At 39.3% G+C, this 16,527-nt stretch overlaps 1 protein-coding gene across 3 annotated transcripts in view; it reads left to right on the plus strand.

Annotated features, from left to right (window-relative positions):
• The window catches only part of adgrb3 (adhesion G protein-coupled receptor B3), a 138,031-nt gene that overhangs the window by 92,900 nt on the left and 28,604 nt on the right, over positions 1 to 16,527 (plus strand). For all 3 annotated transcript variants that reach the window (XM_061837274.1, XM_061837275.1, XM_061837276.1), the window contains 4 exons: positions 1,906 to 2,052; positions 3,139 to 3,214; positions 5,188 to 5,290; positions 5,736 to 5,779. In XM_061837274.1, the coding sequence (XP_061693258.1) occupies positions 1,906 to 2,052; positions 3,139 to 3,214; positions 5,188 to 5,290; positions 5,736 to 5,779 (370 nt within the window). The remainder of the gene's footprint in view (positions 1 to 1,905; positions 2,053 to 3,138; positions 3,215 to 5,187; positions 5,291 to 5,735; positions 5,780 to 16,527) is intronic.

Consider the following 16,527-nt stretch of genomic DNA (forward strand, 5'->3'; position numbering starts at 1 on the left):
TGGAGAATTGCTGCGGTGCATGGACAGACCCTTTGTGGTGCCTCAGCGGGGAGGTGAGAAAAGGGGAGAGCGATTAAGGAGATTACCTGTTTACTAGTCGTCGGTTGCCAGTCCTAGCTCAGATTATGTGCAGTACAGTTGGGAACGCGTTGATGCAATACTAAGGAATGTCTTTGTTTTTGCTCCAGGGTTCCCCCTACAGCTGTCAGATGTTACTGGATGTGAATTTAAACTGATTGACTGAGGTGAAGTTTTTTGGGACACATATTTGGTCGGTGCAAACCATTCGCAGGCTTGTTCAAGTACTTGTGCAAAACACCAACAACACCTATCTGTATCAAAACATCATATTATACATCAAAATGCAAGATCTTTTAGGTTTGTAGCAATGTTTTACAATACCTGCACACTCAGAACATTAACGCCAGCACCAACCCGATTAGTGGTTGCCACAGCATGTAATCTTTTTCCATCTAAACCTATCTCGTGCATCCTCCTCTCTTACACCCACTGTCCTCATGTCCTCCCTCACAACATCCATCAACCTTTTACTTGGTCTTCCTCTCACTCTTTTGCCTGGCAGCTCAATCCTCAGCACCCTTCTACCAATATACTCACACTCTCCCCTCTGGACATGTCCAAACCATCAAGGTCTGCTCTCTCGAACATTGTCTCCAAAACATCCAACTTTTGCTGTCCCTCTAATGAGCTCCTTTCTAATCCTATCCATCCTGCTCACTCTGAGCGAGAACCTCAACATCTTCATTTCTGCTACCTCCAGTTCTGCGTCCTGTTGTTTCTTCAGAGCCATCAACTCTAACCCGTACATCATGGCCGGCCTCACCACTGTTTTATAAACTTTGCCCCTCATCCTGGCGGAGACTCTTCTGTCACATAGAACACCAGACACCTTCTGCCAACTGTTACACCCCCGCTTGGACCCATTTCTTCCCTTCCTTACCACACTTTCCATTGCTGTGTATTGTTGACCCCAAGTATTTCAAGTTGTCCACCTTCGCTATCTCTTCTCCCTGGACTTTCACTCTTCCCCCTCCACCCCTCTCATTTATTCACATATATTCTGTTTTACTTTGGCTAATCTTCATTCCTCTCCTTTCAGTGCATGTTTCCATTTTCTAATTGTTCCTCCCCCTCCTCCCTGCTTTCACTGCATATCACAATATAATCTGCGAACATCATGGTCCAAGGGGATTCCAGTCTATCCTCATCTGTCAGCCTAGCCATTACCACTGCAAACAGGAAGGGGCTCAGAGCTGATCCCTGATGCAGTCCCACCTAAACCTTAAATTATTCTGTCACACCTCAACATTGTTCTGCTGCCATCATACATGTCCTGTATTATTCTAACATATTTCTCCACCACACCAGACTTACTTAATAGTGAGAATTGAAAAGAAAGGTATTGGGGTGTTTGATTTTCTCAGAGCCTGTGTGGAGTTAATATCACTTTTTCACTGTTTGAACAATTGTTTGAGTTTGTTCAATTGAAAAGATGAATTTAAACAGTATTTACACAAATAAAAATATAGCTGGGGAATTTTATAACTAATCAATCATTTTGTAGCCTATGTCAATTAATTGGCATTTACTAATTTGGAATTACTAAGGGATGCAAACTGGAACTTTTTTCCGTGTGATTGTTTCATTCGCTGACAGCATACTTGGCTTCAATACAGGCAGCGTGGGTTATTTTCCCACTCAGTCACAGTGTTAATGTGAGTGTGAATAGTTGTCTGTCGCTGTATGTGCCCTGTGACTGACTGGCTAATGGTCCAAGGTGTGTCTGTCGCCAGAAATCAGATGGGATTTAAGTGGGACTGAAATTCACAAGAACCTCTCTACAGTAATGTATCATGCCCTGATTGTAACGTGCTTTTCGCGCAGTGGCCAGCATCCAGAGACTTCCAGCCGTGTCAGTGATGACCGACATCAATTTCCCCATGAAGGGTCGTAAAGGCATGGTGGACTGGGCTAGGAATTCTGAAGACAAGGTGGTCATCCCAAAAGCCCTCTTTGTCTCCCAAAGTGCAGGTTGGTCTCCTCTTATTTCACAGAGCTTGATAATACACTTATTCATCAACCCTTTTTCAGTCGCTTTCCTATTTTAAACTTCATTGCTTACTGAGTATTTTCTTGCATAGTATATGACGATAGACCCGGAAGCCAATATAAGAGGCAGGGGAAAAAAAACAATTTTCCCCAATTTCTGAATGTGATCGAAGGAGTGAGGCCAGTCTACATGGTTCTGCTTGTTCAGTCGCTGTCGACTCAGCGTTTTCTACTTCCCTATCAAGCACTTGGCGTTTAGCCTATTAGGTTAATTGCACTTATCTGTTTAAATTGGACTGTGTCAACGATAACAGAATAAGCGCCTACAGAAGAACCTGCACCACGTTCTTTATCTATTATTTGCTCTCGTTGTTTCTGTTTTCCAAGTTTTACCATTTGGAATGAGTAAAATAGTAATGAAAAAAAACTTCATAAAATAATAATCATAACTACCATCATAATTAGTTGTGCAATGTGAGCACTTCAACGTCCATCCATCCATCCATTTTCTTTGCCGCTTATCCTCACGAGGGTCACGGTGAGTACTGGAGCCTATCTCAGCTGTCAAAGGGCAGGAGGCGGGGTACACCCTGAACTGATTGCCAGCCAAATGCAGGGCACATTGAGACAAACAGCCGCACTCACATTCACACCTAGGGGCAATATAGAGTGTCCAATTAATGTTACATGTTTTTCTGATGTGGGAGGAACCTGGAATGCCCGGAGGAAACCCACACAAGCACGGGGAGAACATGCAAATTCCACAAAGGCGGGTCCGGGATTGAACTGTGAGGCCAATGCTTTACCAGCTGATCCACCGTGCTGCCCCACTTCAACATTTTTTTCAAATTGTATTCATGAATTTTTTGAAAATTATACTGTGTATTGGACCCATACTTGAACGATTAAGTGTTGTTTTAACATGGTAAAATTATATTTCTGGACAACCCTTCTCTTACATTGAATAGCAAATGAACACCTAAAAATATTTTAAAAAATAATATTGGTGCATCAGTTTTAACTGTACGACTTTGACTAAACCTATTGTTACCTCTTGTTTTCCCTTAGACATGGAGGGATCGCCTGTCTTCATTTTGGGAACAGTTCTTTACAAGACGCTTGGACTCATGCTACCATCACCAAAGTAAGAACATTGTACACAAAGTACAGCAACTCTGCAATATGCTTGGCTTTTTCTGTCCCTGGAATTTTTCACCTCAGAGAGTTTTTCAAGTTCCCAAAGGGAAAAAAAAATGAAAAAAGTGTGTAACAGACAATTTGGGGATTTTATGCAAAAGTAATGCACGTTATTTGGACAGTTTTTGGAAACAGCTTCTGTTCTTCATTAACTAACCCAAACTTTTCTACAATCATGGGAAAATATAGCAGCTTTGTGGCAAAACTCAGTATTTTTGCACCTCACTGTGGGGTGTTTAACTTGCGCTCTGCTAAATCCTCATGAGAGCACTCTGTTCCTTTACCTGTTGGCTGTCCTCAAAATCTCTTTGGTTCCATCAGGTGCTTCAACTCACACGAGGACTACGTTGCCACTTTAACAGCTTCTGTTGCATGAAAAAAAAAAAAGAGTTAATTAGGTTTGACGTCTGTGAAAAGGGGCAGCAGGGGAGTCCCAAATCAAACACCTGGTGTCATTGCATCCCTTGGACCAGCATCCCAAGGACAGAGCAGCTGCCCATTGCGATGATCAGACTATTATTCATACGTTGTGCACCTGAGCTGAGTGTGTGTGTATGGGGTGAGTGTGTCTGTCATGGAGATGTGACAGTAAACCTTCTCAGCAGGATAAGCCAATCAAAATGAGGTGTCAGACATAATAAGGAGGTTCCCTTTTGCTAAATGTCAATCTTGTGAAGTTCTAGAAAGAACACGATGACTTTCTTCCTCTAAATGCACTCATTCAAGTGCACTTGGAGTGGCAGGCTGTGGAGTTGAACAGAAAGTCCATTGACATCCATTTTACAGTATGTTCCGTAAAGTAAAGTAAAAGGCCTGATGAAAATCTTCTCAGCTCCACTGGCTCGAAGGACAACTTTCTTTTGAGAAGGCAGTGGTTTACTTCCTTGCTTCTGCTCTCTACTAAAAGGAGAAAATTCAGTCAGTTGCAAAATCACTGGTGATTTTTCAAGCTCCTCTTCAATGGAACATCTTAAAAGTAGACGAGACACATAAGCATAATTTTCATGACTGGCAAAGCTTGGATTTGTACTCCATGTTTTTTTGTGTATTTGGATATTGGGGGAAAAAAAGGAAAAAATATTCTGCTGTAGTTCAATCAAGTTTTATTAGATTGGCCAGATGTATAAAGTCAAAATACTTTGTAAATAGATTTTCTGGTATAAAATAGTATGTTTATTAGTTTGGGATGGGTGTATGGGGGAACAGTGCCATAAAATGGACTGAATGACAATATCACCAAAACATGTAAGCCTATATTTACACAATAATCATTGAGAGTTGCCACAATGCGCACCAGTATGGCAGGTGATGTGTGTGGTGTTTTTATGTGAATAATAAATACTATAAGCAAATGTTTGTGGAAATAATGACGAACTAGATACTGCACGTGTGGAGGTGTGAATGCCATCTGTTCATGTATAAATGTATATGTATAAATAGCTATTGATGTGTGCAACACAGGTTGCAGCATAGATAGATAGATAGATAGATAGATAGATAGATAGATAGATAGATAGATAGATAGATAGATAGATAGATAGATAGATAGATAGATAGATAGATAGATAGATAGATAGATAGATAGATAGATAGATAGATAGATAGATAGATAGATAGATAGATAGATAGATAGATAGATAGATTAGGGACGTTAATGAAGCTGTCATCTACAAAGGCAGTTGGTAGTGGTGCTTTTATCCACCTTTATATTGAAATACTTTACATGAGTCCAAAATGACCCGTTGTACTTTTTTTGACGATGTTCTTGTACTGGACTTTTATTGCACTTGTGTAGGTCAAGGCCTCCAGTTATGGTTCAACATGTTTGGTAGTAATAGAAAATGTTGCTGACAGGGTTATTCAAACAATAACATTCTTCTGTCTTATTTATTTATTTTTTTGATTGTGTGTGCGTTTCAGGAACCACACAGTTGTGAACTCCAAGGTCATCGCTGTAACTGTCAGGCCGGAGCCCAAGGCCATCCAGTCCCACCTGGAGATTGAACTGGCTCACCTTGCCAATGTAAGCAACGACTCGCACTCTTTTTCTTGGTTTGATTTGTTAACATCGAGGTATCAATGTGACAAAGTGACCACTCATCTCCCATGTGCCAACACATAGACTGATGACGTCTCATCAGGCTAGATAACTCATTTACAAGCACTGTGAGTCTGGTAATTAGAAATACTCATATAATTAGCCACCGCAATATGTTTTATGTCACCTTTTTTCATTCTCTTGTTAATAAAGTGCTGCTTAGCGTCAGAAAAGTGTGTGTTTGTCTACGAGACCACTAAAGCATGGTCCGTAAAGGATCCCTGAATGATATTATGACAAAATGTGTTGAAGGACAAACAGAGGTTAATCACACTTCTGATGGCGATGATAATGAGGATTAATTGTTGTCATCGTTGACTTTAATTATTAGTTGTTTTGAAAACATTTTGCCCATTTCTTTCTCTTTCAGGGAACACTCAACCCTCACTGTGCAGTGTGGGACAACAATGTAATGTGAGTAAAACTGTACTCCCTCATTCAGTATATGAAGCTTTTAGTTTTATTATGTAAGGAAAGCAAATTTCAGGTTTTGATTTGTCGCTTGATAAAAAAAAGACACAAATTTAATGCTGTAAATGATGATCCTGTCATTGCATACAGCTGAAAAGCTGCGGTGAACGCTGAATAATTCATGTTTTACTCCTTAACTTTATTTCTTGGCTCCTTTGGTGGTTGATATTGTGCCTTTTGGAAAAAAAAATTGCTTGAACTAAAAGTTTATTGTAGATTAAGTTATATGATTAGGCTCAGAGGAAAAGTGGCTGGAATAGTGGTTGCAGAATATTGTTTGAAAATTGCGAATGTTATGGACATGATAACGACCAGTGTCCTTGGCCGTATTGTATCCGCCAGCATTCAAAATCTTGTTCCTCATACAGCAGACCAATCTGTAAAGGTTAGAAGAAGATTGGTGTGATGAAAAAAAAAAGAGCTCAAGAAACCTTTGGATTTAATCTTTAACTTGAGCTACTGTGGCCTTTGTGTGTCAGACGTATTTGAAAACCTGTAATCTCCAATGTGTCTCACAGCATACAACAACGTTAATTGACGATTATAAAATCAAGATTTTGAGAGGTGATGTCCAAGAAACATTTCCTCAGCATGGACTTTTAGCTTCATCAAGGCTAAATTCTGTCAAGTTACTGTTAGCTATAAAGCATTCATTTACCTTTTTGAAAACATTTGAAAAATTTGCGACTGGAAGAGTGGTGAAAATAAAAAAAATGTTCTCATTGTACATTTATTTCATTTACGAAACACAAGTCCATCATTTGTCATTTTCGATCAGAAACTACTACAAGGCTGACACAAAGCGCGGATGATTTATTGTGTTTTTGAGGAAAGAAGACAACTGAATCGCAAAGTATTGGTTCTGATGTGCAGTGTTTCTGTTGAAGAGATGCTGCCATGATTATATCAAAACTGATATGAGTCAGTCGTGACTCATGACGGTCACTCCTTCAAACCACGGCTATAGAAGTGGTTACGCAACCCCACTTCTGCATGGAACAATGATAAATCAATATCCAATTAGCAGGAAAAGGCATGTCAATAAGGAAATTTGTTCGGCATAAGAAATGGACCGGGTATTCGCCACCTGAAGCGCCAAAGCATTCGTCACAATGTTGCAGAATTATGTAACTCATGAGGATTTTACAACACGCAAGACTTCATCCTCCGTTGTCTCAAAATGACTTGCATTTGTTCGCACCATTTTTCTATACATAGTTATCATTCTCCAAATTCAGCTTCAATGGGAATTCATGTCACGATGCGTGCTGTGCGATAAGTTTCATTTTCACCATTTGGCCGACGTTGCTTTTGCAAACGCTGTTGATGTTGATATGGAGAGCATGTTTTCAACATACTGAAATAGTACAGTAAGCTCGAATGGATGTTTATGTACTGTACTGGTCAGAACTGTTGCCACTTGTAGCCGTTACACCAAGGAATTCCATGACTCAGTGCACTGAAAGTAAGGCACAACACTGAAACCGTTGCTTGCACACATTTTACATAATGCAGGCATACTGGATGACATTGTTGAATGTGCTCAATCCTCTCAGCCCACATTGAGTTTATGTGTGTGTTGCTAACACATGCAAGGCGCCTCTTTCTTCTTTTGCATCTTTAACAAAGTAGCTACTTGTTTGCACAAACATTGCATTGTGTATGCATTCTGCAAGAAATCATTTGAGCTCTGTTTTTTCGCCCCAGTGAAGTCAACAACCAATGGAATGCACAAAACCTCTTCACCTGAATAATAATTATTTAGCTTAGTAATATTTTTTGTGCATTCAATGATTCCAATTTTGTAGGTAGAACCCTTTTCTTTTCCTAGATGACTCAATAAAAGCTTGCTTGGAGCCTGACCTAAACTGCAAAATGTAGTCTAACATTAGTGACATTTGATCTCATAATCATTGTTTGAGTTGAATGGAAGAAAACAATCCAACACTGACAAAATCATATATCTTATCATTTCTTGAAGTTTCAATTCCTGTATGTGTGATCGCAAGCTGTCCTAATACTTTTGTACATACAGTGGAGCTTCAAAAGAGTAATAAGTCCAGTATAACCATTAACTGTATGTTTTTACTCAAGGATGAAAGTGGATTTACATTCATTAGAAAGGAGAACTCTCCAAAAAGTCTGCCATTTTCACTGTAAAATATCATCAATTGAATACAATTTCTCCTCCGCTTTTTTTTTTGAGGGCCACTAGTCTTTTTCGGACCAATCAAGACCCAGCGGAGACAGCACTCCATGAATTTGCATGCTCCGATTAAAATACGAGATGCTCTCAGAGGCCCATTGGGGAGGGGAAATACACCATCTGTCAAACATGTTGTTTCAAATGAAACTAGAGTACGAGGATGTGAGTTTTGTTTATGTCTCTCATTGTGTTGGCTAATTGTGAGCCTGAATCCGACCTTGTGGATGGTCCTGAAAACTGGAAGGTTTTGTGGCGGCTGTCATAACCGACGGTCGGCTTCTTTACTGGATACAAAAAGGCATTCAGAATCTGATGTCAGGACATGAACTGGGATTTGTCACATTTGAGAAGTCCAGAGTGCTGGATGAAGTGTCAAAATAATTTGTTCCTCCTCAGTGGTGAAAGAGCTTGGGAACTTTTCTTTGTGCTTTTCATTATCTTGTCAATACTTTAGGGAAAACTCAAATGTATCATTAAAGGGGACATTCCGGAAAACTTACTTTTTAATTGCTTGTTTAAGATAGTTTGTGTCTCTTGTCTCTTGACCCTTCAAGTCGAGTGAAATCACACAGCAATTTGCATTTTTTTTGTGTGTTCCCTATTCACGAAAATGTCACTGAGCAAGCCACTGTGAATTTTAGAACATTTTTCAATGACAACGCAGCTAATTTTGACTGAGCAGCTTGGCTGGGGGAAAAGCTGCATTTTTCAAGTGACAGTTGAGCTTCAAGTAAGCACTGTTATGTCAAAGTCAAAAACTATGTCGACCTGAAAGTGTTTCAATGAGTTCGAGTTGCCTCACAACATTGTCCGTACTAACTTCTGACAAGCAGCACATAAATGATTTTTTGAGGTATGAGATACACAGTATAATGTGTAATGTTTTTTCTCATCAAGCTAACCTCGCGACAACAACAAGAAAGCGACACCTGTCGTTGTAATGCAGTTCAGTTGTACTCCGTTGCACACTACATAAATAATATTTCCATCCATTTTAGCCCGTTTATCTTAGTGTGTTCAGGGTTGTAGGGAACTTGAGCCTTTCATAGCTCACATTACCTTTATTTTATTGTTTATTTACTATTTTTGAATGATCAATCACTCCAACACATAAATTCCAGCATTTAAAGCATCCAGACTTCTACTAAACTATGAATGAGACAGTTAAGTTCAGAATGACATTTCAATCCAGCTCTGACCATTTTACCATTTCTTTGCCATTTAATGCTTCAAATCTACTAAATCCATGTTAACCACAGTGTGGCAAGCCAAATCATTATCTTCTTGATTTTTAAATTAGGTTTCTTCAAAGATTATCCTTTAAGTGTAGTAAAGGGTTTCACTAATCTGGAATTTGCCGCGTTCGGATTAACCGCATCTCGCTGCCGTTTTAACACATTTTGAAAATGCTCAACATTTCTACATGCTGAATAAATATCCCCTCATTTAGCTGCTCTTTCCTTCTGTTTATGGTAATACATTATGATATAAAAGCAAAGGATTTTTGCAGCACGTTTTTTGTTGGTTTTGACATCAATGACTAGTTTTATTGCTATCTCAACGAGAATTTACTCTCTGAGGTACTTACAGATAGGCATAAAGCATTTGGTGAACATTAACATTGAAGTTTTGAAACAGAATAAAACAAAGAGCTTCCATCCTGATCGTGGTTAATCAAGGATTTTAAAGGATACATCCAAGGCAACATTAATTTAATTTTTTCACCTGCGACATCCATGGATGCAAAATTTTGGTGGAGCATTTCTATGAGATGTACCTCTGGAAGATCATCCAGAATGAAGGCTGATCAATAATTCACGTTTGGAGTGGTGAGAAGCATCTGCTGCAGCTTCATCTTGGCTTCAAGCCAAAACAGGTCAGACGTAAACACTGCAAGATGCAACTAAATTTAGAATGAAGATACAAGATGAACTCCATTTTGAAACTCTTCATATAGACAGTGCTGTGCTGGGCAATGAACCGGTTTGTCTATTAATTTGTTGTTCTTTATATTAGTTAAGATGATTTTCTAAAAATCAATTTATTTCATGGCTACCACTGTTCAGAGTGAGTCCCCGCTGTTGTGCACTGCTGACATTAACACAATGGGTGACACAGGGTGGACCTATAGTGAACAAAGCCAGAGTCACAATAACCAACTTCTTTCCTTTCCTATATTTAGCAAGTTTTTCCTCCCCTCTTGCAACTATTTTTCTAAACAAAGCATCTAGCAATTTCAAATTGGTGCTAAGACAGGAAATCACTTCAACATAATTTACGGAGTCCGTAATGCTGAACATCGGCAGACATGGTGCCTATTTGTCCTTTACAAAAGAAGTATCACCAAAAATAACTTTTGACCTGAAGTCCTTTGTCTGTGCTTCCATGTTTAGCTCATGTTGCATTCTAGTGGTGTACTAATTAGCCCCAATATTATTTACATATACCCTGGCCAAATTGTAAGTTACAAGCGGAAAAGTCATATTATAATGAGACATTTCTTTCATTATCAGTGTCCTTGATCTGATCATCTAATTTAAGAAAATGCAATCATTTGCACTGTTCTAGAAGATTGGTGTCACTTCTAGCATCATCTCTTCTAGATAATTCCTGTAAAAATTGTACAAACTTGTATTGAAAGAGTTTGGGTTTGTCAATATGTGAAGTAAAAAACGTAACCTACAAATCTGTCCACGGGATAAATAATGTAGGTAATACTACCATAAAAATTATTCAACAAAACATTTGTCAGTAATTACACGAGCAAAGAAAAAAAATGTCAGTACTCACATAAAGAAGAAAAAATAATGGTCACTAATGTACTCGAATTTAACAAAAATAGCATAATGGCATTTACTGTGGTGTAGTGTAGTCTAAATCCAAATGAACATTTGCGGAATGAGCTGAAAGATACAGTCAGGAGTCCAAAATACCTGTCACCGTGCACAAGTCTGTTGGGTACCATTATTCTTTCATCAAATCCACTTTCAATAGTTATTTTTTAAAATAATTCTGTTGCACCTAAAACATATAAAAGTCATTTTTTAAGTATTTTATCGACTGTTGTGGGGGGTTTTCCCAACACTTTTGTTCACCAATGTAGTTCAAATTGCCAGCTGCTGCTTTGTGTTCTCCCTGTGTTTGTGTAGGTTTTCTTTGGGTAGTATGGGTGCCTCCCACATTCCAAAACACACTTGTGAGGTAAATTGATTACTAAAATCCATGTTTAAATGTGACCTTGCAATTAGCTGGCATCCAGTCCAGCGTGTACCCACCCTCTCGCCCAAAGTCAGCTGCGATATAGGCTCCAGCACATCAATGACCCTAATGAGGATAAGCAAGGTGGAAAATGGATGAATGGATGGATGGATTTAGTTATGGAGGTGGCAGGGTAGGATCCACTTACAGCCATGGCATTACTTCAATCTTGTCTGGGGCATCATTCGCACGTCATGTCAATGTGACGTGAGGGTCAATTAATTCTTGTCCATGCGCCCGTCCGGGCCTCGATGCCAGCTCACCAAGTCAGCATGCTTGTGCCCGAGTTAGGGTCCTACACCAGAGGCGTGAAACATGGGAGGGCGCAGTTACTTACTGTACACGGGGAAAGTGAACAGAATCAAGAGGTAGCCTTGGACTTCACTCAAATGATGAAATAAATTCAAACACAATGCAGGCATGTACGGTAATCATATTAATCACCTTTTAATTGAAAAAAACAAGATGTGAAGCAGTAAGTTAAACTGCTCTAGAAGTTAAACATGTACAATGGCAGCTGAAAGTTGGTAATACATTTTAAGAGCTTAAGATACTCCACTCTAGTTTTACTTTGTGAGAGTTTTGTGTTTGGGTTCAATTTGCTTCACTTTGGATTCTGTGAAAAAGGACCTTTTAAATAGTCTCCCACTTTTATCGCCAGGTTTCTTTGACATTTCCATATCTGAAATCAGTGGCTGTCAAAGTTTTGACGTCACAGTCATCCAATTGCTGTATTTGCACCACAGATGTGCCCTTGATCAGATTTAGTCCTAGCGAGGGAGAGAAGGCTTTTGTAGCCTTTAGTTTGGGCTTTTAATGGAAAGTGCACTGCAGATAGAAGAGCACAATGCTATTCTTATTTTGTATTATTTTGATGATATCTGCATCAAAAGATAAAGCGGGAATGAGGGGCGGGAGTATGCTTTTGCTCCAAATGTTTTTTTTATCTTCCTTTCAGTAAAAAAAAAAAGGTGGATGAACTGCCAAGAAACTAAACAGGCATTGGGATATATTATACTGCGGCCAGACAAAGGTAATAAGCTAAATATACAGTCATAGTATGTATTACTTTTTTTCTCATTTAAGCTCATAAACTGACATAAATTGCCTGTCATCAGGACATTCAGGACAGATGAATGATGATGGTCCCTAAAGGTCAACTGACAGCCGTATATACATTTTAAAATAGATATTGTTATATATATTATTATTCACTTCAATGTCTGTACGAAAAAAAAAATGAGCGGCGAGCGTGTCATTGATGCAAAGTTGTGGAAGTCTCACTCGACATCCAAGTGGCGGCCATATTGCCTGCAATGTTATTTGCAGATGTCACACTGGGACAGTCGCCATAGAAAACAGGTAGTGCCACCTGCTATGGGAGAGGAACAAGAGAGATTTTTGGATTTTTCCAACGCCCCTTCTGACACGGAAGTCCTTTTCAAAGAAGAGAACATCTCACCGGGCCGGCACTGGCGATGAAAAACGCTGGACCCGCTGGCGATAAAAATGCCGGCCCGCGCACATTGACACATTTAGCACCCATGACTTACGTACTTTATTAAGTTATTATGACGTGGGTCTTTTTTTACGTTCTGAGAGAAGGATTACATTGCCCCCCCCAACTATTATTTTTTTAATAGCTCTATCAACAACTACCAGTCATTTAGAACATACAAAGCTCTCGTACGTGGCACCTGTGACATTTATGTTTCACGATGAACTGGGTCTTTTGGAAAAGTGTAAAGAGTGAATCAATCCAAGTGTTCGAGCAAAATCCAACAATACAACGAGCCGCCATTTTGGCTAACACGATGAGAAAAAACAAGTAATTTTTCACCGGTACAATAGGTATAAACCAATACAAATACTCGACTCTGCTACTGCAACAAATATCACTTCCTTTGTTCTCCTCCAACACAACAAATGCCTCGAGTAGATTTTCATGGCGAGAGATGCAAAAATACATACATGACAACATCCTGACATTTGGTGAAAAAACAGATGGGTTTATGCTGACTTTTTTAAAATTCAAAACATACTAAAAATTATGCTTTACGTGTCAGTTGACCTTTAACCTCGGCGCTTGCCTAATTTCCCCAAAATTTGCAAATAATTCAAAGGGGAAAGGAAATATTGCAAATGAGTTGCATGTGCAGACAAAAGGATACTACCGTAATTTTCGCCCTACAGAGCACACCTGATTATAAGCCTCACTCAATACATCTGTAAAGGAAATACCATTTGGTATATACATAAGCCACACCTGTGTAAAAGCCGCAAGTGCCCACATTGAAACCCACATTGAAACATGAGATATTTACAAAGAAAGACGCTACGCAGAAATAGTTTTCAAAGTTTTAATACCTTAGCTTAGCTTAACATAGCAACAACACAGTAGCACGAACAGGGCTGGTAAAATAAAAAATCATAAAAAAAATACTGGTGAAAAAAAAAAAAAAAACAGCGGCAGCTACACAGTAGCGACACGGTAGCACAACACTAACAAGGCCAGTTCATAAAAACCTAACCTAAATCACTGCGATGCGGCAGTAACACAGCAGCAACACGGTAGCGCGGTGCTAATGCTAGAGTGGCGCTAACAGGGGGTTAAAAAAACATACCAAAATCACAAAGACGCGGCAGTAACACAGCAACCACACGCTATTGCGGCTCTGACAGGGCCGGTTAAAAAAAAAAAAAAACATACTGATAAAAGTCACTTCCTCGGCACATATATTCTACCGGTCTCACTCTTACCTTTGTCGCTCGAGTGCCCCCTTCCGGCCGTTAGAAAAAATGCACAAATTAGCCGCATCACCGCATAAGCCGCAGGGTCGACAGCATGTGAAACAAGTGACGGCTCATAGGCCATGTAAAAATGACCGTAGTTAGGGAACTATTTAGGGAGACGCCTTCTCCGGCTCCTGCACCAACTTCGGCAAAGTTGTAAAAATGATCATGTGGAATTCCCACAAGGGAAAGTAATGAGTAGTAGTTTCAAGCAATGAGAAGTCATCAATCACTACCTGTGGCTGTTTGAAGATGGAGAGACATTTCATCACCTCCCCACTTGGAATTAACTCAAACGATTTAAAAAAAAAAAAAGTCAGTTCAAATAATACAGAAAACGTTTGCTGATTTCCAGACAGGGTTATGTTAGGGTTTCATTACTGATGGATGTGTGCAACTCAATGTCTCCTGCAGCCTCACAATTGTGCTTCAACGTGCTTGGATCAAACAGCTTTTGGGTGGTAAAAATAGTGTATAGAATTCAGCTGCACAGACTCTCACAATGATCTAAAAACGGGGATTTTCAAAACACCAAGATTGACCTGCACCAGTGGTTGTGGCCACTGCTTGTGGAGGCTGTAGCTTGATGTTTTGTTGACTAAAGAGCATTCAATTGTGTCATTGTTAAACCGCTGCAGACCTCTTGGGAAAAACTGAAGGTTAATTCAGAGATAGACGTCGTCTGTCTGTGTGTGTGAGAGAGGGATAGAGAAGAGCGAGAGAGAGAGAGAGAGAGAGAGAGAGAGAGAGAGAGCGATTAGGTTGAGTGTCACAAATATTCATGTTCCAAAGGATGCCAGGAGCTTCTATTTGAGAGACCAAGGAGCTTGACTGACAGCCAGCCCACCCATCATCACAGTGGCCTTCCTGGCACCCACTTACAATGAATTATATTACGTTTATGCAGAGATCCTTGAACCGGAGCGAGACTTACATCTTATACATCACAAGTGGATCCACACTTTAGCTGTCCGCTCAGCTTAATTAATTATTATCTTGTGCGTCTCAGTCAGATGAGTTCTCCTTAAAAATGATTTGAATCTGTCCAATGCGTCAGCTGAACTACAAGAGATAAGAAAAACTGTGTAGCGCTTGTTAATACAAGCTCGGGAATAGTGAGAAGAGATGATAAGGGAAGCCATAGTAGATTTTATTTTATTGATGCGCAAGTGTGAGCAGACAGGCTGGAGCTGCTCAGCCCTTTTGGGAAATTCAGACGATAGGCTCCACTGTCCCTTCCTGGAATAATAAACATTGCTGCCATATTGATCAAATGACACAGCAGAGGTTGCTCGGCGCACTAATGCACACTCACCAGCCATAACATTAGGTAAATCGGCGGGATTGATTTAGATTTAACAGAAGAGCTGTATCAAGTAATATGCAATGCTTATGTTTTACTTTACACTGTCGGGGAGGTTTTATTCAGTTTTGCCAAATCGCACCATTGTTCTTTTATTTTTATTTCCTTCTCACCAGTAAGTAATGCATGAATCTCAATGACAACATTCAGCAATATACAGGAAGTGGTTAGCGATAAATCCTCGCCTGATTCGATTTAGGAGTGTGTAGCATTGGCGGATGTCTGTGCTCTCTCCGGTGGGCGTTGTTTGTGCACTGCATTGCGAGGTTCAAATTATTAGAAACACGAGGTCAGCGTGCTACAATGTGATTCCAATACCATTGCTAACTAATAAACTTTTGAATTGACTCTGTTTGTGACAAAGGTCAAGGAAAGGAAAGTGGTCTATGCCTGTACTTTTATTTTGAATGGTTTGCTCTTGTTTAGTTCCTCGACTGTTGGCAAATACTTTCTCATACATTACTACTACCACCACCCATGGGAACACAGAAAATTACAACTGAAAATTTGCTCTGTTGATTAATTTCAAAGTAATCTTGATATATATGTATTTAGTTTCAGAACAAGTTCACAGTTTCCACTTGTTTTTATTTCAGTATTAAACTAGCATCAAAACTGTGATCTGTCGTTATTGGTTGAAAAATATTTTACTGAGTGGCCCTCTCATTAGTTTTGTGAAGATGAACTTTTTAAAATCATGAAAATAATAATAATAATCACTTGTACTTTAGTAGCAATTTAACAAGTTGGGCTAGTTTTTGCTCCTGACACTCACTGACTTGAAAGAAGTAGTTACCATAATGTATGTTTGTTTAGGCATTGGCAGAGGTATTTTTTGTAAAGACTCACTTTTACTGGCTCAGGTTAGCGCACGTGTGCCTGTTGAAATATTTTATTGCTCTCAGTAGTGTTTTGTGAGGAAAAACATATTTTTGACTTTGTGAGACAACAGGTATTTCTCAGATCTTCAACAAGAAATTCCACAAATTACCTTATTTTTTTATGAATACTTTTTTTTTTTTTTTAACTGAACAATATAAACACCAGTGGAATACCTCAAAAGACAAATAA

This window comes from Syngnathoides biaculeatus, chromosome 12, assembly GCF_019802595.1.
Source record: "Syngnathoides biaculeatus isolate LvHL_M chromosome 12, ASM1980259v1, whole genome shotgun sequence".
Lineage (NCBI taxonomy): Eukaryota > Metazoa > Chordata > Actinopteri > Syngnathiformes > Syngnathidae > Syngnathoides > Syngnathoides biaculeatus.